Source organism: Colobus angolensis, unplaced genomic scaffold, assembly GCF_000951035.1.
Source record: "Colobus angolensis palliatus isolate OR3802 unplaced genomic scaffold, Cang.pa_1.0 Scaffold425, whole genome shotgun sequence".
Classification (NCBI taxonomy): Eukaryota; Metazoa; Chordata; class Mammalia; order Primates; family Cercopithecidae; genus Colobus; species Colobus angolensis.
In genome coordinates this window covers 1143829-1168230 of record NW_012117655.1, presented here as the reverse complement: position 1 = coordinate 1168230, position 24402 = coordinate 1143829, and the positions used below count along the sequence as shown (strand labels likewise).

Below are 24402 nucleotides of genomic sequence, written 5' to 3'. Positions count from 1 at the left end.
CCTCGGCCCCTCTCCTGGCGCCGCGGGCCCCAGCGTTTTCTTCCTCTGCGCCGCCACCTGAGACCGACGCCGCGGGCGGCTCGTGCCGGCGCAGGCTACTTTGCAGAGCGCGGGAGCAGCTCCGGGCGTGCAGATCTCTCCTCGGCGCCTCGGGACTCTCGCGCCTGGGAAGAGCACCCACTGGGAGGGTGCAGCCACTTACCTGCTCATCGGCATCTCCCGGGGTTCCTGGTCCCCACCAAGGGTGTTTGCAAGTCTTAAGCGCTTCTTCTGAAACGTTGGAGCCCAGCGTCCTCTTGCCCTAACATGTACACCCTACTTCTTAATTCAAACATTTTGATAGGAAAGTTTCTTTTTCATTCTTTCTCTCTCTTTCCTAGTCTGCCTCTAACAGGGACTTTTTGATGGAAAATGTGGCCACAGACCCCTGCCCTCAACTTTTTTCCACATGCTGCATAAGGAGCCTCCTTGAGGCGATTTCCCCGGATTGTTCGTACGGGCAAAGCCCATTTCCCAGTGGAACAAACTTCCCAAACACGTCTGCCTGGGTGGACTTTTGAAAGTGCAAAAAAGAGTTTTCGTTCCAACTCTGAGCTAGGAGAATCTTTTAAATGGCACCTCCTCCTGAAAATTAGGCACTTTATTCCCTTTCGAGGAATTTCTACCCCTTGTTTCTAATCTCCCCCACTCCCCCACCCCGACAGGCGGGGTAAAAAGTTTGCACAGGAGTAAGTGTGAGGGCGAGTCAAGGAGCCTCCAGGCTCATCGCAGTGGGGAGCACCCGTGCTGCCCGGGCTGCGGAGTCGGGCGCGGAGAGCAGACAGGGCGCTGGGTGAGGAGGAGGAGAAGGAAGGGGGAGCCCGCTGAGTGAAAAGGGGCCGCGGCCGCCGCTCATCAAAGTGCTTCCCCCTCCCCCAAGCGACACTTTCCTTTGGAGTCCGAATAAAATACGGTAACAGAATATGATGGAGGGCACACTGTTTCCTTAACTGCTTCTCAAAGGACCCGGGAGATCTTCTTAGGACCTTTAATAAGGCTTTGGTCGGTTCTTTTGTTGATCTCTCAAAATCAACTCCTTCTAATTGAAGTTGGAGCTGAAAGCGAGCTAATGTTCAAAGAAAGTGGCCGCCAGACCAACGAAATTACATTTTTTTTTTTTTTTTGACGATGAGGGAACATCTAATCAAAGGGGCAGGGGAGGAGGGGTGGGAGTGGGGGCGTACGAAGGAGAAAAGGAGGTTTTACAAGATCCTTCTCTGGTTCACAAAAGTCAGCGACACGGGCGCTTCTCTTCAGAACAAAGACACCGCGGCCCATTCACAAAAGGGAGAGAAAGAGAGAAAGCTGAATAAAGAAGGAGAGAAATGGGAAAAAATGAGAGAGAGAAGGAGGGAGAGAGTGAGTGAGAAAGAAGCTTTAAGAGGAAAAGAAACAGCGCAGAGCGCAGCGCTAACCCAGGCGGGGACACACCTTAGGCTCGCGCAGGCCCCTACCAGGAGTAGCCCGCGAGGCCCGCGGTCAGCCGCCCGCGGCTCGGAGCCACTGTGATCATGCTGAGGTTTAAAGAAAGCAACGAAATATACCCCCGCCTTAGGTTCCGAGGAAAGGCGCAGGCTAGAGCGCACTAGTTTTGGGGAAAAGAATATGCGGACGTCCCGGGGTGCGGTTCGTCGGCGTCTGCGTCCATAGCCCGGCGCTGCCCCTGTCCGGGCCAGTCCGCTGTGTGCGGGGGTTGGCCCTCCAGTGCGGGGGCGCGTGCCCTTCCCCATTCCTCCACCTTACGCATTCCTCCCTCCACCAGGCCCTGTTTCGCCTGCAGCCTCAGCACCTGACCTGGGTCCCGCGCGGCGAGGTGGGACGGCAGTGCGCGCTGGAATGTGCCCGCGCGGTCCCCGGGGCACGCCTCGCGGGAGTCCGGCGCTCTCGGTTCCAGATGCTGCCACCATTCTCGGGGAAGTTGGGAGGTATCAAGTAGCACGGATTTTTTTTTTTTTTTCCTAATGAGAGTATTTATCTAATCCCAAATTGCAGGCGAATTTTCTTAACGCTCAGCTCGTAAAACCCCAGGATTAAGAAAAGAAAGAGAGAGGAGAGGGGGAGAGGGAGGAGAGTGGAGAGGGAGAGAGACTGGGATGAAAGTTTCTTGAAAGCGGCGCAGAGGATTGAGGCGGCCGTCGCTAGGCAAAAGTCCAGGTGGGAGACGCTGGGCCAGAAGCCATGACCGTTCCAGCATCGGCCGCGGTGCGGGAAGGGGAAGTGGGGACACCACTGGAGGAGGTGAAGCCGTCCAGCTCAAGGCCCCCGGGCCGGGAAGGGGCGAGGGACCTGGGTCTGGAAACGCGGATCCAGCATCCAGGTGACCTCCAGGCCGGGCCGGGCTCTGGAGGACACTTGGGACAGGGGGAGGGCTTTGGATCTGAGGCCGAGGGATCCGGCCAGGGGTGGAAGTTCTGCACCTGCCCGCAGACTGTGCCCAAGCAAGACCCCCGCCAACGCCCCTACTCCTCTGCGACCCTCGGACCGATAGCCTCTTTTCCCGCAACGCGGGCTTTCGGGTTCCGGGTCCTCCGGCGTGCTAGGCTTGTGCCCGCTCTCGGGAGCCAGCGTCTGGGCACCACGCAGCGATGTCCGGATGCAGCGCCGTTGCCGCGGGCCTGACCCCGCCAGGCGCCGGAGTCCACGCTCCACCGCCGCTGAGGGGCGTTCGGGCGCCACGGAGCAGCCCAAATGGAAACCCCGGGAGGCTTGGGACTAAAGCTGGAGAGGCAGGTAGAGGGACCGCCCGGCGGTCCCAGACCATCTTAGCAAATCTGGGGCCAGGGAAGGGTTGTCAGTTGGCCTATTGGGAGCGGCTTTGGGGGCAAAGGAGCTGCTTTTCGGCGAGGCCCCTCGGGAGTGAAGGTTCCTCGAATCAAGCGTAAACTGGGTGGGTGCTGCTGGCCGCCCAGGCCCCAGGCTGCTTGGGGCGGGCGATTTCTGTCTGCTGAGTTTTCCCGGGGTTAGAACGCGATTCTGAGAGCGTTCCCCAGAGAGCAGCAGCTCTCTCTGCTCTCCTGCTCGAATACAGAGGGCAAATACCGACTTCATTTACTTAAAATAACTTTTCAATAACTTAAAAGAAATCCTTATCATGAAGGAATTCTACCATAGCAAGTTTTTATCATTTTGAAAGACTGGCAATTGGAGGTGGCTGCATATTTGGAACGAAATTTGTTTGTGTGTACACACATATGATCTACGGTAAAGTATAAATGCTAGTGGACTATTTTCTCTAAGTTTCTGGACTTGTTGAACAAGCTTTCTTTGTTTGGACACCCCTGTGGGGGAGTGAGGGAAACTACCATAGAATCGTTGTTGTTGTTGTTGTTGTTGTTTCCCCTGTAGCCTAGAACTTCTTGTTAAAACTTCTCTTTCACTCATTTCATACACACATACCTGCACACACTCTCCCTGCCCCCCAACAATAACCCTCTTCCTTTCACTTCAGTACCTACAGACTTGCCGGTTATCAGAAGACACAACTCTCCCTAATACGACTTCAAAACTCTAATAATTCAAAGTAATGACGTGGAAAATTCAAGATATTAATATTTTTTCATTGGTGTGGAATCACAAATATCCTCAAATCTTTAGCAGACATGACACTTTACAAAAGACATGATAGTTTATACTGCTTAAGAATATGACTTTTCAATTCGCATTCGTGTGTCAGCAGGGCCCCCTCTGGGATGGTGTAAACTTATTCAGCTTCAAATGCAGCCCAGTATCCTGCCCTAAGTTCCAGAGGACCATTTTCCACATGAAAAGTCTTATGGATAGACAAACTTCCATTCAAACCAATGTCAAGTTTTCATTGCAAGAAAGTAGCAGCCGTGTTTAAGGTAAGAAAGTTTCTGCATTTATTGAAAATTTATATATGACTCAGTATTGTAATAAATAAACAACCATTTTCACAAAAATGACAGTGCTATGCTAAAGAAGAAAATATTAAATGGGGGATTTACTTGTAGTGGCAAGACAGACTTTTTATCAATACAGAATAAATATTAACAGCATTTGTGAGCCAATGTTGAGACCCAACAAAATGTAGGAATCAAGCATGATGTAAGAAATAATTATCCAGAGAAAAAGATGGTGTATTCTCAGATGATAAGACTGTCTTTGTAAACTGGTGCATATCAATTAGTTCCATCCTCACAGCTCACCTTCAAACCACAGGGCTTGTTTCTGGCTATGTTAAAGGACCATCCTCTGAGGAAAGCAGAGGAGAGGAACTCCATTATCCTTACAGTGAAACACAACCACTGCAGAAAAACTCCACTGGTAAATAGAACACAGTTTAATAAGTAGATTGGATATGATCTAACTATAAAATTTAGGTAACAGAGTAAGTGTTACATATGGCAGGACTCGAAAAAAATCATGACATTTTTCTTATCCCCTTGTACCCCCCTCCCACTGTCATTATGCTATTACCAACAACAACAAGAATAATGTTTCAAATTTTCCTCCCATCAAAAAATGAGATAAAATAATGAGGGAAGTGTTTTTGTTCTTTTTTGAACAGTTTCTTGAACACCTCCAATACCAATCACTCACAAGGTGTCTGTGCAAATCTATTTCACAGGATTTCAAGGAAATTGTTAACTCACAAAAAATCCTTAAACAAAGCTATTCTGGAGTTCTGTATATTATTTGGAAAGGAGGGAGGGAAAGGGTGGTGGTGGTAAAGTAGAGGTAAAGTAGTACAATCCAGCCAAACAAAATGTTAAAAGTTTTAAATCAACAATGAGTCTGACTTTTTCTGGTCTGGGAACCAAGACTCTAAAATGTTGGGAGAGATTCTTTCTGATCTGATGGCTACTGAAGAACACATTTCTCCTCTTTCTTGGCCATCTTGCCTTTGTTTTGCTCCAGAGTTCGCTCCAAATGCTCATCTTCTTCTTCGGCCCTGGATGTCAGACAAACAGGACAAACAGGAAACAAAATTATTTTTCTTCGTGGAGGGCAGAGCAGCACTCCCCCGTCGCCCAGTGTTTGGATCCCCAGCGGGAATGGGGAGCACCAGGCCAGTGGGAGGCTGCCCCGGCCCTCCCGCGACCTCTGCATTGAACTTTCCGCACACTTCTCGGCCCCTCGGCAGGTGGCCCAGCCTCGACCCGACCCCACTGCCCACTCACTGCTTCTCCTGCGCATCCAGGTCCCTGACGAGCGCATCGCGCTTGTTCACCAGGGCCACCAGCTCATCTAGCAGAAGCTGCTCGCGTCGCTTCTGGGCCTCGGTCTTCTGCCAGTCTGCAGAAGACGGGAGGCTAGTTACCCACCGGCAGGGCCTCCTAACACCCGGTCCCCCGCCCTCCCCTTCCCGCCGTTTCCAGTTTCCTTATATTTCTCAGCAAACCACATTATAGAGCCACTAGCTAGTGTTTTCTGGGGAGTTTGGCTGTTGTGGTGAAGGCTTCCTCGCTAAAACTCTACTTCCTAAATATGTCCTGTGAATGGAGATGGCTGCGGCAGGGTTGGAACCTGCCTAGAACCAGGTGTGAACCGGTGGCTAGCCTGAGGTGCGCACCTGAATCCAGCCAAAGTGGGGGAGGGGAGCTAGAGGCCCAGAAGAGGCTGGCCCAGGGGTTGGCAGTGGGGGAAGTGGGTAAATGAGGAGGCGGGAAACAGTGATGGGCGATAAAATCATTCTGAAAAGGCTAGAGAATCTGCCTGAGAACCTATCCTCCTCCCCCACCCCCACTCTCACCCCAAACAGCCCATTCTTCGCTAATTTCCTCTTCGCTCTATTTTAGCAGTTGGATGTATCTCACACTGGGCGCCATATGCTTCACAATAACTTTAAAAGTAGTGAATCGGCTAATTAGCATTTTTCTTTGAAGTAAAAAATAAATTTGCTCTGCAATATTACACTGCAGCTCTCGATCGCATCACAGCCAGTTTTCTTTTGGAGACGTTTGCTGGGTGGTTTCAAATCAAAGCACTTTTGCAAAGGAAAAATTACATATTTCTTTTTGAAACCCTATGTTAAAGGTTGGAAAACCCGATGGGCAGTGCTCTTTCCATGGATGGGGGGCGCTTTTTTTGAAGGTTTTAGACCCCAATAATATATTTCCTAATCTTTGCTGGTCTGATGATTTCCTTAAGATGAGCAGCAGTTTCATTTAATAAAAACAGGACCAAATCGAACATTTAAAACACTTTTGAAACCAAAGCCAACTGCTCTCTGGCCAGACTGTAAGGGCTTGTAGCTGTCAATCAACCTCCAGTCTACCCCGCCTCCCTCATTAGGAAGGTAAACAATGAAAAGAAGAAGTAGATGATGAGGCAGATAGCAGAACAAATGAGGACCTAGAGGGAAACAGGACACCAGCTTAAAAAAAAAAAAAAAAAAAAAGAACCATGGCCACTGACTCCTGCAGCCCCCTCCCCCAGCAAATGCACTTTCCAAAAAACAGAGAGAAGTGCAATCCTTTCGGGTTTCTCTCTTCTCTCTCCATTGCCCTGGGCAATCATGTTAAAACTCACATGGCTGGTGCTTATTCAGATAAACCTAACAATGCACACCGCTGGTTACCATGTGAATCTTCACAAACCACACAAGAATGTGCTGGTTCAAATCCCCCCCGACCCCCTCCAAAGCAAAATTTATTCAAGACAGCAAACTGCTCAGCAGCTTTATGAAAGCAAATGGTGCTAGAGGGAATTCTATCTTGTATTTACAAATTAAAAATTAGATGCATCATCATGCAATAAAGGTTAGAAAAGCAGCAAAAAGCTAGAATGTTTTATTCAATTTATCACTATTTCTTTCATTATAAGCTCTAACACATACATACATATTTATATGAAACATGCTATATGTTAATTATCCACATTTGATATAAAACCACACAAAAACATTAAATAACTGATCACTATTACATTTTTATTTTAAAAATGAAATATTCTATAGCATAGAATACAGAAACTATTTGGAAAGGGTTTCTTTGAATATAATAATTTAAAAAATAATAAACAGCAAAACTGAAGAGCAGCCATATATATCACAATTTTTTTCTTTGGATTTAAATGCAACTGAGGACAGGAATGCTGGAAAATTTTTAAATCTGGTTCTTGTTCTTAAATCAGTCTTATTCAGCAGGTAAATTAATAGGCTCTCCAGGTTGGAAAGATCTTAAAGGTCATCTAGTCTAATTTCAGGTAACTATAATTCTAGAAATATTATATCAGAAAAAACCTAAATGTGTAACAGATTTGAAACTAAATTTTATGTTAAGATTACTAGTGTAATGAATATTAATTTTTTCACTTCCAACCTCAAGAAATCATTCTGATTATAAGCTTTGATTTATTTACTTCCAAAACATTTTGCTAAGAGCTTTACAATTGAATAAATTTTCAAAAATAGAATTAAATTGAAAATTATATTTAAAAAAATTAAACCAAGAAAACATAAATTTTAACAACATATATAATTTTCTTAATTATTCATTTTCTGAACTTGATCAGTTGCTTTTAAGGCTTTAATTAGTAATTAAAAATACCAACATTTCATTAATATTGAAAAAACTAGGACTTTAACAAAATGGATAAAAGAGGACATTAAAGAAAATTTTAACCTTTTAAGTATTGAGTAATTTAAAATATCTTAACTTTTCCCTAGCTCAATAATGACATTTTCTATAACTATAATGAAATCACTTAAAAATTAAGAATATTTAGGTAATTTTCATTATTTCAGAGTCAAATTTAAATGACATTAGAATTTAAAATATCCCAGCATAATTTACAGGATTTTAAAATATTAAATCTGTCATTACAGTGCTACATTAATATCTGTCTACAAAATATTAGTCAACTGTACAGGAAATAGCAATGTGCAGTGAATAGATTTTACATTAGCAAAACTATACTTTTACTTCATGTTTTTCTCATAATGGGAATAAATTATATAATATATGTACACAAACTCATACATATGTTTACATACACACATATATATTTGAATGCTAATTTGAGAAATTAAGTAAACTATTTTTATCTTTTTAAAAAATTTTTAAAAAATTGATCAAAATTCACATTCGCATGTTCAAGCCTAAATTTTTTTAAAATCCTGTTTTAAATAGCTTCACCTAGAAATGTTATGTTTTAAAAACTTGCATGTAAGTTTACGTGTTACCTGTTATGCATTTTAAGAACTGATTACTCACCTACAACACCAGTGACAGCTAGCTAACTGCACTGATTTTGGCTTGGACAAACTACAATGTGGGTTCTGATTAATTTAAATATTCCAGTGTACTTTTGCTACAAAAGCCATATCCTCTCGTAACAAATAGGATTAAGTTTTGATGCTGCATTTGAGTCAAAGTGTTGAAATAAAGAGATTCTGTTTATGTCTATCTGCACTGAGCTGTTTTGTTACTTTAAAAAACTCTTTTTTATATATAGGGCCAATTATTCACTCCCTGATTCAGTTTATTTGCTGAAGTTGATAATTACCTAGAAAAAAGGCAAGAGAAATACCTATAAACACTTTAATAGAAAGGACCTAAAGTTCTTGTAGTAAACCTTCAACCTTGCCACTATAAATAAGCCTGGCACTTTGATGAAAATTAACACTAGTTTTGTAAAGAGCACATTGGGGGATTGCAGTCAAGTCTTATCTTTAGTTCCAGTCAACTAGCAATCCTGAAAGAGTTTGCATCATCATCAGAACAGGCCATTTGATAGGATTCTACCACTGTACCTAATCAATCTATGGAAGACTGTGGCTGTGCTGTGTAACAAAGCTAAAATAGATTTACAAATGGGGTTTTAGGGGATAAGCTCCTCCACAGGATTACATATTGATTTTAAATATAAAAAGCTTATCATATAAACCATAACTACAAAAATAGTGAACCTATGCATAAATCCCTTTAGAAGAGCACCCACTTCAAACTCTAAGCCAAGAATAAATCAAGATGTACAAAATCCTAGAGAAGATCCATTTCTTGTGCAGAAAATGAACATACCACTTTCTAAAAGCCCACCCCAATGTGTGCAGAAATGAATTTATCTTTCTTGAGGGGGCATTAAATAATCTGGAATAAAAAAAACTATAGGAAAAGTATCTAAAAGATGTTTGTTAGCTTGAGGGATCCTACAACTTAGCTCAGTAGAGTGAAACTCCTGCTATGAAAAACACCTCAGGAAAAAAAGGGTAAAAAAACAGGCCAAAGTGATTATGGATTCTCAGAAGAATGGATGTATTGAATATTATTTTCTTTTTTGCTCTCAAACCAAGCTGTTAATATTTCTTTCAATGTGCTATGGTTATCAATATTCTACGCTGTTCTCCTGGTGAATGGTTTCAGCAGCAGATTTATTTGAAAAGATTTTAGTTTATTTATTATAAAACCATCTTATGGCTACTAAGTAGGAGGGATGGAAAAAGAGAAATGAACTTTAAAACAAAAGAAAGCAAAACAAAACCAACTAATGTTGCTTATTCATGTGTTTTTTTCTGTGGTGTGTTAACACTCGAAAACGCTATTGATCTGAATGTGTGTCCATTCTAAGGGTTGGCTCAGAGGACACTGTCTTCACAGAGCTGATCTTCACAGTGATCACCACCTCTCTGGCACAGCCTAGCCCATGTACTGCCCAGGCTAGTGGGACAGGCCTCTTTCTTAAGACAGCATCTTTATTTGTAATCAACAGGCTGCTCCTTTTCTCAAGTCTCCTTTTTCCCTCAACCAGCAATGGAAACTGGCCGAGGGATTTAAGGCACAGTCATATATGGGCCAGTGTATTTAAAAAACAAAAGAGAAAGATAATGCAAAACACTAACAACTATAGTAAAACTGTTTTAAAAAGAAAAATATTTTTCCCCTTTTCTTCAAATATATGACTTTCTACTGCTTTTCTGTATGTGCAAGCAGGTCAGGCAGATAAAATATTAGATTATTTAACATTGTAAATCTAGTATATAGGGATAGGATTGCTGATGAAATTGAATTTTTTAATGTGTCATGGCCCTGCTTTTAAGACAGGTATTTGGTTATAATATTGGTTTTGGGGTTAGAACCAATATCTATCTTAAAGTCAACTGTATTGTATCAAGCTGTATTTTGGGGACAGTTTATCTTTTTATACGTGAAAGGGTAGATAAAAATGTAAAGAATATTCTGTGTTGAATGTAGTGTGTACAATGTATCTATAAATAATAAATTATGAGTTTTATGTATTAGATATACTATATATAAACATTATATATTACACATACAAATATATGTAATATAAATAGTTTTTACTGCGCCTATTTTTCAACTGACTATTTTGCTTTTTTAAAGACTACACCATGACTACAAAAACTATATAGAGAGGAAAAATACCATTTAGTATAGTTGTGTACTTTATTTCAATGGCAAGTTTCACAGAACTTCTTAAATAATTTTGACAAATTTTATAGTCATTATCAATGGTATAATTTGATACATCTGGGTAGCCACTTGAAGGAAATGGGTTAACTGAAGCCTTTCAAAATAAAGTAAATAAGATTTCTAAATGTTGCCAGTGATATTTATCAAATGAGTTTATGAATATAAAACTAAAAATGAAATGTCTACAAGCATATATGATAGTATTTAGATAAATAGCATGCATTTTGATGACAATATTTATTAAAATATTTTAAGAATATAAGGCTTCACTTGGCTTTCCCTTACGTACTTATATTTCCAGTTTCTGAATTAATTAGAATTGACTTATTATGGATCAGGTACCTTATCAGGTGAAGAACAAAATTACCACGGACAGTCAATGGGTTAAGAGGTCAATATAGAATAGGAAAATCAGTTTGCATTGATTAGACAAAAGGTCCATTTTACAGAGCCCAAAGGATTAGCTTTTAAGCAGACATCTTTGAACTATAAGACATTTTCAACTGAGAGATATAAGGAGAACAGCATTATAAAACACCTAAGAATTTTAAAAAATCATATATAGTAAATGCCAGATAAGCTAGCTGATGTTTACTGATATATGAACCATACATAGGATTACTATATAATTCATTTAAAAGCTTTATGAAAAGCGTGAAACTTTCATTTATTTCATCTTTGCCCGGATATTCACTGAACACAAGTTGGAATCTTAAGAACTGTAGAAGACTGAACAGGGATATATTTCAATGTTGGCATCAATTAAATATTAAGGTAAAATTTAGAGTCTGGATGTAAAAAATCAAAATGATAAATCTTTTCCAAACCTCCCCAGTGGAAACAACTTTAAATTGCACTTAAGTAAAAGGTAATTAAATCAATCAACTCCTTATATCTTCCATTTTATGGACATATAAGCTTACTGAATCAAAAGTTAAGACAATTTTGTGCCATTATTAATAGCAAACATAATGATTATCTATCTGAATTAGGCTCCTTAAGTTTATATGGATACTGCTTTCTGCCTCCATGGCATTTATTTGCAATTCCGGAAGGTCCCTAGTACACCAGATCTAGTAAGACCAGAAGTGTATCATATTCTTTAAATCTCTTCGACAACTGACACGTCACATACCTCACCCCACCATAGCATTTCTTACCTTCAATGGCTAGCATTGCCCGCAATTCCCGGTTCAGCAGCTCATACCGTCGTTCTAAATCATGTTCTTTTTCCCTGGGCAAGTTGCAAAAGTTCATCAATATGCTAATTACTAAATCATTAAACACTTAAAAGAACCTTTAGGTACATTGATTTTAGGACTCATAACTGACTTTTCTCTTTAACTTTAAGCCACTCCAAACAAATGATACACAAACCTAAAACCTTCCTCAGTTGAATATTACTAGTGCTCTTATTTTCCTCCTTCCATTCTGAAGGTTACATAGGTATATTTTAATCTGAGGATAGTTACTCATTTTCTTCATTGCTTCTTGTGCCAAATGCCAAGTATAAGGCTATTTTCTAAAATATTTTTCATAATTTATAATCTTTTTTCCAAAACTCCATATGAAAAGAATACAAGAAACATGAAAGTACCAGCAGTGCAAATTTAATACAGAGACCACAGTTCAGGATTTGTTAAGTTTTCTGCTTCTTCATAACTCTTTTATCAAGTTCAGGCATAGCAGAAATTATAAAATTAGACTTTTTCACTAAAATAAACCACGTAAGCCTGCTCATTCTCACACTAGGTGGCATACTAGAAGAATACTGCTAGTGAGCAGAAAGGAACAAGCTTAAGTCCTCTGGTGAACTAAAATGCTAAAAACTAAGAATGCTTACATTTTGTCTAGACTCCATTTTACTGTAATTCTTACGATCACAAAAAGGTCACTTTTGTTTTAGTAACTGATCTTTTATCCCAAAATTTAGAGTAACATCACCTGATACTGTAAATGTACTTTTGTCCTTATTAAGAGTTATTTTATTTAACTTAGAATTTGTTGTTAATACACTTTAATTTTATTTATCTTCCCCTCTAACCCTCCATATAAACCAAACTTCCTTTTCTTGTATAAGTGATTTATTTCTTAAGTACAATAATTATTTATATTTCTCAGTTTTCTGTATAATACTTTTTCAGTGTCTACTGTTCCATTTAAAAGTTCTTATAAGGTGAAAACTGTCATATACTATTTTTAATTTTTTTATAAAACATGTAATCCCTAAGGAAAGGGAAAATACTGAATAAATATGAAATCCCAAATAAGGCAATAACAAGAGGCCTAAGATTTATCAATGTTGTAGGCAAAACAAGCATAATCATGAGTACTTACAGAAGAGAGAGCTGATTCATTCTCCTTATTAAGGCATTTTTCTTATTAACTAACATAAACCATTCCTGCATCATAGCTTCTTCTTCTTCTGTGTTCCTTCCTACAATTCAGGAAGAGTTACCTCTTATTATATGACGTTATACAAGCCAAATAATAGTTTAGCACAGAATTCTTTTTAACATAGAAAACATTTTAGTTACTCTAATACTATATATTAAACTGCTTATAAGAAGGTTAAAGTCCAAGTCCTGATAAAAGAAATCCACCTCTCAAAACTCGTAAGTCAATCTTCTTAAGGTGATATTTGGCATGCATATTTTAGTCTCCGTGAACATACCTATAGATCATATTAACACTAAGTACAGTAAACAAAATGTTCTACCTTTTAAATTCTCCCTAGAGGCTGACTTGCTGTTATGTTTCAATGAGGAACTCACAGTGCTGACAGACATATGGTCATGGTTAAAAAAAAAATTAAAAAATCATTATGAGACTCATAAGACTAGCAGGAAGATCAGGGAAGTCCAGAGATTGTGTGAAAGCTTCATTTGTAACAACTTGCTATTTTCTTATTTTCCTCCCCAAAAGTAAACTAGAGACATACACATATATACGACATTTTGGAACTCATCATCCCTAATAGGGTAGACTACTTATAAATTACTAAATACACTGTAAATGACAAGGCTACAAAAAATGCCCACAGCTATCTATGAAAAAAAAATTTAATGAACATCATGATGTTCAGAAAACATGTGAGCAGAGTGACAACTGAATATTTTAGATTATAAATGATTGTACACAGGAGATACTTAAAATTCTCCATTGCTAATATTCATCCCATCATCTAATACCACCCTGCCACTTCCTCATGAAGGCCAACATAATCCATATTAAGCATTATAATATAGTATATATTTGGCATTTGTTCATGTAGAAGTAGGCCACAATTATACTGAAGAAAAATATTACTTTTCCCATCTTCCTTTCTCTCCCTTCAAATTATACCTAGTCAAATTTCTAACTCTTCGGTGTTTATTTCCTGAAATTTTCCCATGACGGGTTATTGTTTTGCTAAGCTATTATTTAATATTTCAGTCTAACTTCTGTATGGCATTCATAAGGTTAATTTAAATATCTATTAAAAAATTAAATAATTCCCCTCAGATTATTATTCCCTAAGTTTGATTTTCTTTTCAAGTAAAATGTCAAGGATAGTCCTCTTCCACCAACCCCACACTTCCCTTCTCCAGAGGTATGATTACAGTTTAACATATCTCCTTCCAGACCACATTGATAGCTATGTCTATCACACATGTGTATATACTGTATCTATAGACACATACATGTTTCTTTAACATAAGAGCTCACATTACATATTCATCTATGGTGTGTTCTGTCATACTGTCCAACTATCTATCTCATTCTTTACAGTACTTGCATAAATTATGAGCATACCATAATTTAAATATTTCTACATTAATACAAATTTAAATAATTTTTAGATTACAAATAGAATATAAATAGCTAATCTGTGTGTTAGGGATTAAACATGTATTTCAGAGCATCCCTATAAAATAGATAGCTGTTGTTTACCATTAGGGAGAATAGTTGAGAATATGTGCCTTCATTCAATGCTGTTAAAACTAATGGTACGAAGCCGACTTAGGATAGATTCTTTTAGAGTCTGAACAAAAGTCTTTATTGTTTTACAGTATTTTTAATCTCTCTTTTAGGGTAGCTGGTTTTGTATTCACTTTGGACCATGTGATGTCTTGACACTGGTCATGTGATATAGGCTGCGATAGGCACAAATCCCTGGGTAGCAACAAAAGAAGAAAGAGTAAAAAGAAAAAGCTGAGAAAAAGCTTGCAATTTGGAAAAAGGCCAATTGTACCCTGGTGGAGGCCTTTTTGATCAGTGAAATGCCACATGTGTGCAATATTAATAGGTGTAGATTTTATGATATTTTACTTTCCGATTAAAGACTTAATTATTGTGTTCATAACCTATGTGACTTCTAAAAATATAGACTTATTAAAACTTTCTTTTGCGTTTAACTTAACTTATAATTTGAGGTTTTCAGGCAATACTAGAAGCAACCAGCCTACTCTTAAATTAGCATCATTTTCTTCAATGGAAGACTGCTTCCTTGAGAATAACAATATTGATGTGGTACTGTGTTATTTTCAGTTTAACTTATGCCTATGAATTCTAGTGAAGAATAAGAGATTCCCTTCCTCTAATTGTTAGGATATGACTAATAACAAAAGAATCTCATGTTTTAGAAGGAAATAAGCCTAACAATAAGAAATATTTAAGGACACATTACTCATTGCTTCACAGAGTATTTAATTGGAAAAACATATTTGAAGATAAATCAATTCTGTATCACCAAATCCTTACCTGCAATAGCATACAATCATGGACATCTATACTTAACCGAATACTAAAAAAATTAAAATTTTTTCTAATACATCATTATACTATTGTTTTTAGGGCTCTTAAAATTTTTTAAATTTAAAAAGCTTTTAAAAGCCAGTAAGTTGAACCATTACAAATTAATCCTGACTTTAATAACTGGTTAAAGACCCCTTTAGCTTTATAAGTAACAAAAAATATTAAAGCCTGTGATCACAGTGAGCTTTTCTCATTTCTCCTCTAACCATTTGTTATTTAATCCAATACTAGTAATCCAATTTGTCCATCAGACTTTTAAAGGGCAGAATGCAACTTCCTCAGCTTAGACACTTTTCAAAGTACAATATATTTTTCAAATGAATGCTGGATGTTTCATTTTTCCCAACTGTTCCTAGCTCTAATGCATGAGGAAAAAAAGAACAAGATGAACATTGTTCATACTGATTAAGTAAGAGCTCATTAAAGAGCTGTCAGTGCCGTACTTTGAATATGCATGAAGCATATAATCAGATCTAGTACCGTCACTAGAGGAGAATACGGTAAGTACAAAGGATTGATTTAATTACTTAGAGTGGGCTGTGGTGGTAAAGCAGTCTTGTTAGTGCAAAAAGAAAAAGAGGTTGTATTCTGGCACTGTTAGAAAAAAAGGCAGTTTTAGCTTCTGCCACAATACCTAATCTCAGAATAAAGCACTTTACATTGTAGCTTAAAATGAAGACTGTCATTATTTTATAAAATGGCCATAAATCATTTAATCTTATTTAACCTAACCTGGTTAACTACCTCTTTTTCAAAATTATCTTTAATTTGTAATTACAACCACATTTTTATCACCTAGACCAACAATAATGCTTTAAAAAATTTTTTTTTCAGTTTCACCATTTAAAAAATTCAAGACATATACTATTGAAAGCCATTTTGAAATTAAAAATGATAAAATAATACACTACAGTATGCAATTACTAAAATGTGAAAGCATGGCTGAGTTGTTACACTGTATTTTAAAACATAGTACCTCATATTTATTGTAAATAAATTACCAATAAAAACATAAAAACTACTTAACTAATTTTAACCTTAACATTTTAAAGTACTGGACTACTTATATAATCTCTGGTAATATTTTTCCCTACTTTGTTTCTTTAAAAACTTCTGTTTTTTATTTTGCCTCCAAGACAACGTAACATCTATTTCGATATCACAATCCTTAATGTCAGTTTTTTCTTTTAATCCATTATTGTAGCTGGAGTATGATTTGTAAACATTATTAAATAATCAAGGATAACGATAATGGCAGGAAAAGTAACTATTTGTAAATATAACTTCAAATTATTCTTCCTATCACATAGTTAACAAAAACCACTTGATAGAAGCATATGATGCAGAGCACTACATGCAATACTTAGTATTAACTGACAATATCAACTACTTTATATTATGTATCTTCCAAAAAATTCTTCAAAGTTATTATTTTTATTTAGTAATTCATTCATGTATCCAAGAATCTGTATGTGATTTTTACTTTTTCAGAAGTAGTATTTTCAATGTAAGTTTTAAAATAAATAAAATTGATGTCAAAAACCAGAAATTATGAATCGTATTTTAAAAACTGTCTTCTCATTAGCTTTTCATAATTAATCTTTCACCGTAAAAGTATCTATTTATAAAGATATATTTTAGACAGTGAATCCTTACATAAATGCAAAATGAAGAACAAAACAATTTTAGCTGAATAGAAGACAAATTCAATGGGAAAGAGTAAACACATATAAATGTAGGCTGCTGTTATATAAGTATACAAATTCAAGATTTTCTACCATGAAATCATTAAAGAATGCTGAAATCTTGCCATAGCCCCATAGTGGTGATGGCTGAGTAGTAATCACATATAGCCCTTAAAAGACACAACATAGCAAAGCTAAACCAAAACACAAAAACAAAAAAACCTGCCATTACAAATTGTCCTGATGGTGATTATAAGAATATGATGACCTTTGAAAGACATATGACAAAAAGACATATGATACATGAAGGTATCCAAGTAACTGGTATTTAATAGATGAAAGAGATGAATTTGGTGCAGTTATGTAGGGTCATGTAGACATTAACCCCAAAGCCAACATTATTGCAGGACTCCAGTGCCTCAGTTTTAGAAAATATTTAAACTTAGGAAATAGAGTTATATTATGAAAATAAATTTTACTATAAACAAAAGTTTCTGATCCAACAATATCCTCAAACAGCATCAACACAGAAGAATCTGATAATCTTTACTGGTATTTTCAGCAGTTTAATTGTCTTAAAACCATTTGCTCAGCCTGATATATTTATATTATTAAGAGTACAAACTTTGGGAAAAATCTTGTCTCCTTTGGTTGAAGCAAAAGAAAAACTGCCATACTCTCTCACACATACGTTTTATTTACCTGTTTGCTAAGATAGAATGTGGGGAGAGATGTGAGGTAGCAACTTTCTACACACGACTTTTAACAGATCCCTATGGCATGGACTTTCTACAGGAGGAGGCACAGACAACTTCACCAAAGTTCTTCCTCAATAAACTTACACATAGAAAGAAGCTATTTCCAAAGGTTAGAAGTTTATAGCAGTCTTCTTGTATCAACTCCTTACTCCTTAATAGGGTCTGAACTGACTTTTTTTTTTTTTTTTTTTTTTTTGAGACAGAGTCTCACTTATGGCTCACTGCAACCTCTGCTTCCTGGGTTCAAACAATTCTCTTGCCTCAGCCTCCAAGTAGCTGGTACTACAGGCGCCTGCCATCACGTCCAGCTAATTTTTTGTATTTTTAGTAGAGACAGGGTTTCACCGTGTTAACCAGGATGGTCTCAATCTCCTGACCTTGTAATCCACCCGCCTGGGTCTCCCAGAAAGTGCTGGGATTACAGGCGCGACGCACCGCGCCCAGCCTGAACTGACCTTTTTTTTTTTTTTTAAATAATTTCTTTCTTTTAATTAATTAGTTTATTTTTTAATTATACTTTAAGTTCTAGGGTACATGTGCACAATGTGCAGGTTTGTTACATATGTATACATGTGCCATACTGGTGTGCTGCACCCATTAACTCGTCATTTACATTAGGTATATCTCCTAATGCTTGAACTGACATTTTTTATACCGAAGGTCAGCATCGGATTTCTCAAAAGGTAACACTAAACACAAAGTTAGGGCAAAAATAAACAAAAAAGCATCAAAGTAGTCACTACGGAAAAAATTATAACTGATAAAACTATTTATATTTACTTATAGTTTAGGTTTTTTTTTGTTTTTTGTTTTGAGACAGAGTCTTGCTCTGTCACTCAGGCTGAAGTGCAGTGACACGATCTAGGCTCACTGCAACCTCCACCTCCAGGGTTCAAATGATTCTTTTGCCTCAGCCTCTCGTGTTGCTGGGATCACAGGTGTGCGCCACCGCACCTGGCTGATTTTTGTATTTTCAGTAGACACAGGGTTTCACCCTGGTGGCCAGGCTGGTCTCAAACTGCTGGCTTCAAATGATCTGCCCACCTCAGCCTTCCAAAGTGCTAGGAATACAGGTGTGAGCCATTGTAATCCCAGTTACTCAGGACGCTGAGGCAGAAGAATTACTTGAACCTGGGAGGTGAAGGTTGTGAGCCGAGACTGCATCACTGCACTCTAGCCTGGGCAACAGAGCAAGACTTCATCTCAAAAACAAAAAACAATATAGCTTTTGTTCAGTTTAGCTTTTTGTAAAAAAATTGAGCCCCTCGATCTCAGACTAATTATTGAAACTCTCTAAACCTCAGTTTCTTCACTTCTGTATGGATAACGGTATTACTTACTTCACGATTGTTTTAAGAATTGAGAAAATCCACGTAAAGTACTTAGTGCAGAACCCAAGACTACAAGCTATGATGATAATAACGAAGGGGGTGATGATGGTGTATATAGCCCCGAGGCAGGAACTGGAGATACAAGATAACCAAGATGTGGTCCCTGCCCTCAAAGGCCGCATAGTCTAGTATGGAGATAGACATATAACCAGGGATAGCTAGAACAAGGGTAAATCTGTAAACAATTTCATGGACACAAATTGTATTTTTAATCTTGGATACCATAACAAAGTCTATAGTTAGTGTTCCATTGGTCATATGCAGGATAGGTGAAAAATGTGGGTGAATCAGTACAAACCCATCTCTGCAGCTGGAAAAACAAAGCAGATACCCTACTGGGTCAGCAGTGTCACTGCTGCCTACAAAAGATAGCCATAGCTATGGTAACACAACAATGTGGCTGTGCTCCAAGTAATGATAGTCTAGTTATTGACAGTGGGTTTTAGAGGCTTAAAAAAAAAGTAGATAGTGGAATACTGCTTAATATCAAAAAATAAAAAAGGTACACTTTAAGATTGAAAATTATGGACTAATGGAACACATCTACAAGTTTGCTGGTTATAAACATAAAGTTTAAAAAATGAAAATTACAATATGAAGCACAAATTGATGTAATTTGAAGAAAAGAATGACAACAGAATATCAAACATTTATAAAGCAAAAAGCTTCAGTGGGAAAGTAAGTTTTCACCATTTTTATAGGAGGATATTTTGATGTTAAAAGCACAGCACCTTTAAAATCAGCTTATGAAACTGTCAGTGTAGATGAAATAGCTCATTTACTAAATGCCAGGTGAGATTAGATTCTACTGAAAGTATGGAAAATTAAATATATATAATTTTTAAAATATAGAAATACAAACTCAGACAGATAGGCTTTAAATGTGTTCCAGACAGGCTCCTTCCTAATAAAGGGTTTCTCCAAAGATGTATTATGCAGTCGGACAACTACTCTTGTAGGTAACCTGCTCCACTGTTGCTTAAAGTCTCTACAAATTGGCTGGGGGTGGTGGAGCATGCCTATAATATCAGGTACTCAGGAGCCTGAGGTGGGAGGATCACTCAAGCCTAGAAGTTCAAGGCCAGCCTGTGGAACATAGCAAGACCAAAACTCTTAAAAAAAAAGTCCTTAAAATATCATACCCAGGGTGTCTCCAGATCCTCCAGTTTCCAATAAGGGATGAGTTCAACCCTCAACTAGCTGCCTGCACAGTAAGTTTCTTTTCCACTCTATACCTGGTTTGATCATGCTTGGGTTCAGATAACCAGGTAACACTGCAATATATCCTATGTACCTTCTCATTTACTTATTTAATTGACAATAAGTGTACATATTTATCATGTACATGTTTTGAAATAGGTAAACATTGTGGAATGTCTAAACTATGATAATTAACATATGGATTACATCATATACTTATCTTTTTTTGTGGTAAGAACACTTAAAATCAACTCTCTTAGCAATTTTCAAGTATAATACACTGTTAAAGGCCAGGTGTGGTGGCTCATGCCTTTAAGCCCAGCACTTTCAGAGGCCAAAACAGGAGGATCGCTTGAGCCCAAGAGTTCAAGGCCAGCATGGGCAACATAGCGAGACCTTGTCACTGAAAAACAGACAAACAAACAAAAACATATACTCACCACGTTGTACAATAGATTTGGTGAACTTATGCCTCCTATCGAACTGAAATTTTGTATCCTTTCACCAACATCTTCCTTGACCTTACCCCTACCTCCCCTACCATCTTAGCTCCTGGTAACCACCATTGTGGCCTCTACGTCTATGAGTTCAATCTTTTTATATTATAAATATAAGTAAGGTCATATGATATTTGTCTTGCTGTGCCAGCCCTATTTCACTTAACATAATGTCCTCATAGGCACCTTCCTAAATGTCTATAAGGGAGAGCTGATGGGAATTATGCCTCCCCACTTGTAGCCCGCACCCACATTTGTTCTCAAACCACAGAAGCCTAAGCAAAGCAGGACGGTGTAGATCCTTCTCCAGCAGCTTTCTAACTTGAACAGGATTTCAATAATTACACAACACCTTGAAATCAAATGCAATAAATGCTGTTCTTCCAGACCAGACCAGGTGATTAGTGTGGGTTTCAACACTATAATACCACATCCAGTGCCCCTCAGTGGTCCTCTGGAGAACCATTCTCTTCACTTGGCTACACATTATCTTCACTAGAGTACACTCATAATGAACTTGGGTCTGTAGTGCCATTTCCTGAAGTTGAGAACAACAGTGTCTCAAAGAGACTGTCATGTATTCCCTTTATCAGATCACTGATAACCAATAAGTTTCGTATAGGCTGAGAATAATAATGGTGATGATGATGATGATGATGATGATAATAGCATCAACTGTTTAATGAGGTTATATAATTTACCTCAAGTCATATAGCTAGTTAGTGGTGGAACCAGGCCTCAAATGCAGCCAGGTTCTCTTGTGAGCCACCACTCTTAGCCACCCACTTGACACTTAAGGACTCATAAGTAATCAGTCTTACCAGAACAGACTCTATTTATAATTCAGGCCAACCTTGACAAAGCCTTCAGAGCGGCTCTGATAAACAAATGCACACAAAACAACCTTCAAAACTCTGATAAACAAGAAAACCCTCATGCTGTTCACTTAGTTCATCCGTAACAGGGGATTTCATTTAGTCTTCCCAAGGGTAAGCCATTAGGACTTAGCAATGATGTCAGAGCAGCATACCATTCTTCATAAGAGGAGTCAGCCTTTCTTCCTATGCAAACATGTCCATCAGATCCTTGAATTATAGGTTGATATATGATATCTTACAGAAATGGGATGCCTAGAAGAGATCTGTTCACTTCTTGGGTAACTACAAGTTACCTGTGATTCCATTTGAGGCAATGGAAATGACCATTCAATGAAAATGGCCAAGCAAGAGTACTCTGCCTAGCCCTGGATTATCAGGATACAGTCAAGTCCAGCTATGCTCTTTAAAAGCTACAGGAACTTGTATACATTATTTATTTTCCCTAAGACTCAGTTTCCTCATCTGTAAAATGGAAACAATGGTACTACTTCATAGAGTTTTGTGAAAATTAAATGAATTCAAATATGTAAAGCACTTAGAATAGTGCCAGGGTCACGGTAAATAAATGCCATGTAAGTAATACAATACTGCTATTATTGTTTCTTTCTCTTGCTCTCTCTCTACACACACACACAAACAAACATACACACAAGGTAGAGAGCCATCTTCATTACTCAAACTTCAGTGTCCTCCCTTGACTCCTAGAATTATTGATAGAGCAAGGCATGGTGATTTCCTCCCAGCAGAGTGTCAGAGTTTTGCTGATTGTCTATGCAAGCATTAGAAAGGACTATCCACAGAAGTAAATATGTTGGGCAACTTAGTGCAAGTCTGAAGTTGTTAGTTTCATTGAGCATATTTCTAATGTCTTTACATATTCATTTTACTGAACCAATCAACTGAAATGCATCCCAACATCATTCTACCTTTTTAAATCCCCTCAATGCTCCAAACCCATCAACTACCCATTACCCTTTTTTCTTTTCTTAAAGCAGCTACTCAATTGCAAACCCTCCATGAGACATTTCCCTTTCCAAGGTTACACATGTTCTGTTAAGTCTATTCCAAAGATTCTTGTGCTAATTGCCATTTTGTTCAGTTAGAAGTCTAGAGGAAACCTAATGTGTGACTCCCAGAATCTCTAAAATTCCCAAGGATTAGGTTATTTTCATATTTCTCTTCAACTTAATCCCCAGGATATGTTCAGTTGCCCTTTTATCATGATATAAATTTTAAAATACCCTGTAGTGTAAAGAATATTATGGCATCCCAATAGTTCATTTCAGATTCTGGCATAAATCTTATGGGCCAATCTCGAGCAGTTAGCTTTGTCCTTGTGTTGTAATGTCCTTTCCCTTCTCTCCAAAGCTACAGCCCATTTAAAAAGGGCCAGAGCCTCACGCCTATAATCCTAGCACTTTGGGAGGCCGAAGTGACAGGATCATTTAAGCTCAGGAGTTCAAGACCAGGCTGAACATAGCGAGGCTTTGTCTCTACTAAAAAATCAAAAAAGTCAGTTAGCCGGGTATGGTGGTGCGTACCTGTAATACCAGCCTCTCAGAGCCTGAGGTGAAAGGATTGCCTGAGCCCAAGAGATGGAGGCTGCAGTGAACTACGACTGCAATCCAGCTTGGATGACAGATCAAAACCCTCTCTAAAATCTGTTTGGTCCTTACAACACACCTGTTGACACAGTACTTCATTTTAATTTCCCATACTTGTTGCCATCAAATCAAATTACATATTTCAGAGTTTAGCAAAATATCGACCTAATCTACACTAACAATTTTGTAGGATGATTTTAAAGAAAACATGTTTATCATCTATAAATGATGAAAACCAATCTTTTAATAAAATTCCATTATCTAAAACCAAACTTTGTGGGCTTTATGAATATTTAGTACTTTTTTCTAGAATGATATTCTACTTTTTTATTTTTCCCAGAGTGGATCTCGCTCTGTTGTCCAGGCTAGGATGCAGGAGAGCGATCATAGCTCATTGTAACTTTGAACTCCTGGGCTCAAGCAATCCTCCTGCCTCAGCCTCCTGAGCAGCTGAGACTACAGGTGCACACCACCATGACTGGCTAATTTTTAAACTTTTGTAGACATGGGGTTTCACTCTGTTGCCCAGGCTGGGCTCAAGCAATCCTCCTACCTCAGCCTTCCAAAGCATTGGGATTACAGGTGTGAACCGCCATGCCCAACCAGTATTCTACTTTTGAATAGTAATGTTCAGTATAACTAATTCAAAATAAGCATCTGAGTAAAAACAAATGGTCTTAAAAGTGTTAAATTCTGACTCCATTTAATTTTTTTTTTCTTTTTGAGACAGGGTCTTGCTGTGTTGCCAAGGCAGATATACAGTGGCATCATCACAGCTCACTATAGCCTTGACCTCCTGGGTTCAGGCAATCCTGCCTCAGGTTCCTGAGTAGTTGGGACCACAGGCACATGCCACCATGCTCAGCTCATTTTTAAATTATTTGTAGAGACAGGGTCTTGCTATGTTGCCCCGCTGGTCTTGAACACCTAGGCTCAAGTAATCTTCCCATTTTTGTTTGTTTTTTGTTCTTTTTGAGATGGAGTCTCACTCTTGTCATTCAGGCTGCAGTGCAATGGCGCAGTCTTGGCTCACTGCAATCTTCACCTCCCGAGTTCAAGTGATTCTCATGCCTCAGCCTCCCAAGTAGCTGGGATTACAGGCACCCACCACCGCGCCCAGCTAATTTTTGTATTTTTAGTAGAGACGGGGTTTCACCAT

General features: G+C 38.4%; 1 protein-coding gene and 1 long non-coding RNA gene across 3 annotated transcripts in view; one reads left to right on the top strand and one right to left on the bottom strand.

Moving 5' to 3' along the window:
• Nucleotides 1–1831: 1831 nt before the first annotated feature.
• LOC105522334 lies at nt 1832–6400 on the top strand. The gene is made up of 4 exons (XR_001003423.1): nt 1832–1964; nt 3713–3881; nt 4219–4323; nt 4918–6400. It is a non-coding gene; the product is annotated as an uncharacterized LOC105522334 (long non-coding RNA).
• EHBP1 (EH domain binding protein 1) overlaps nt 3876–24402 on the bottom strand; it is a 317715-nt gene continuing 297188 nt past the window's right edge. For both annotated transcript variants that reach the window (XM_011956827.1, XM_011956828.1), the window contains 4 exons: nt 12771–12870; nt 11594–11667; nt 5181–5295; nt 3876–4951 (listed from right to left, as the gene is read on the bottom strand). In XM_011956827.1, the coding sequence (XP_011812217.1) occupies nt 4861–4951; nt 5181–5295; nt 11594–11667; nt 12771–12870 (380 nt within the window). In that variant the 3' untranslated portion in view covers nt 3876–4860. The remainder of the gene's footprint in view (nt 4952–5180; nt 5296–11593; nt 11668–12770; nt 12871–24402) is intronic.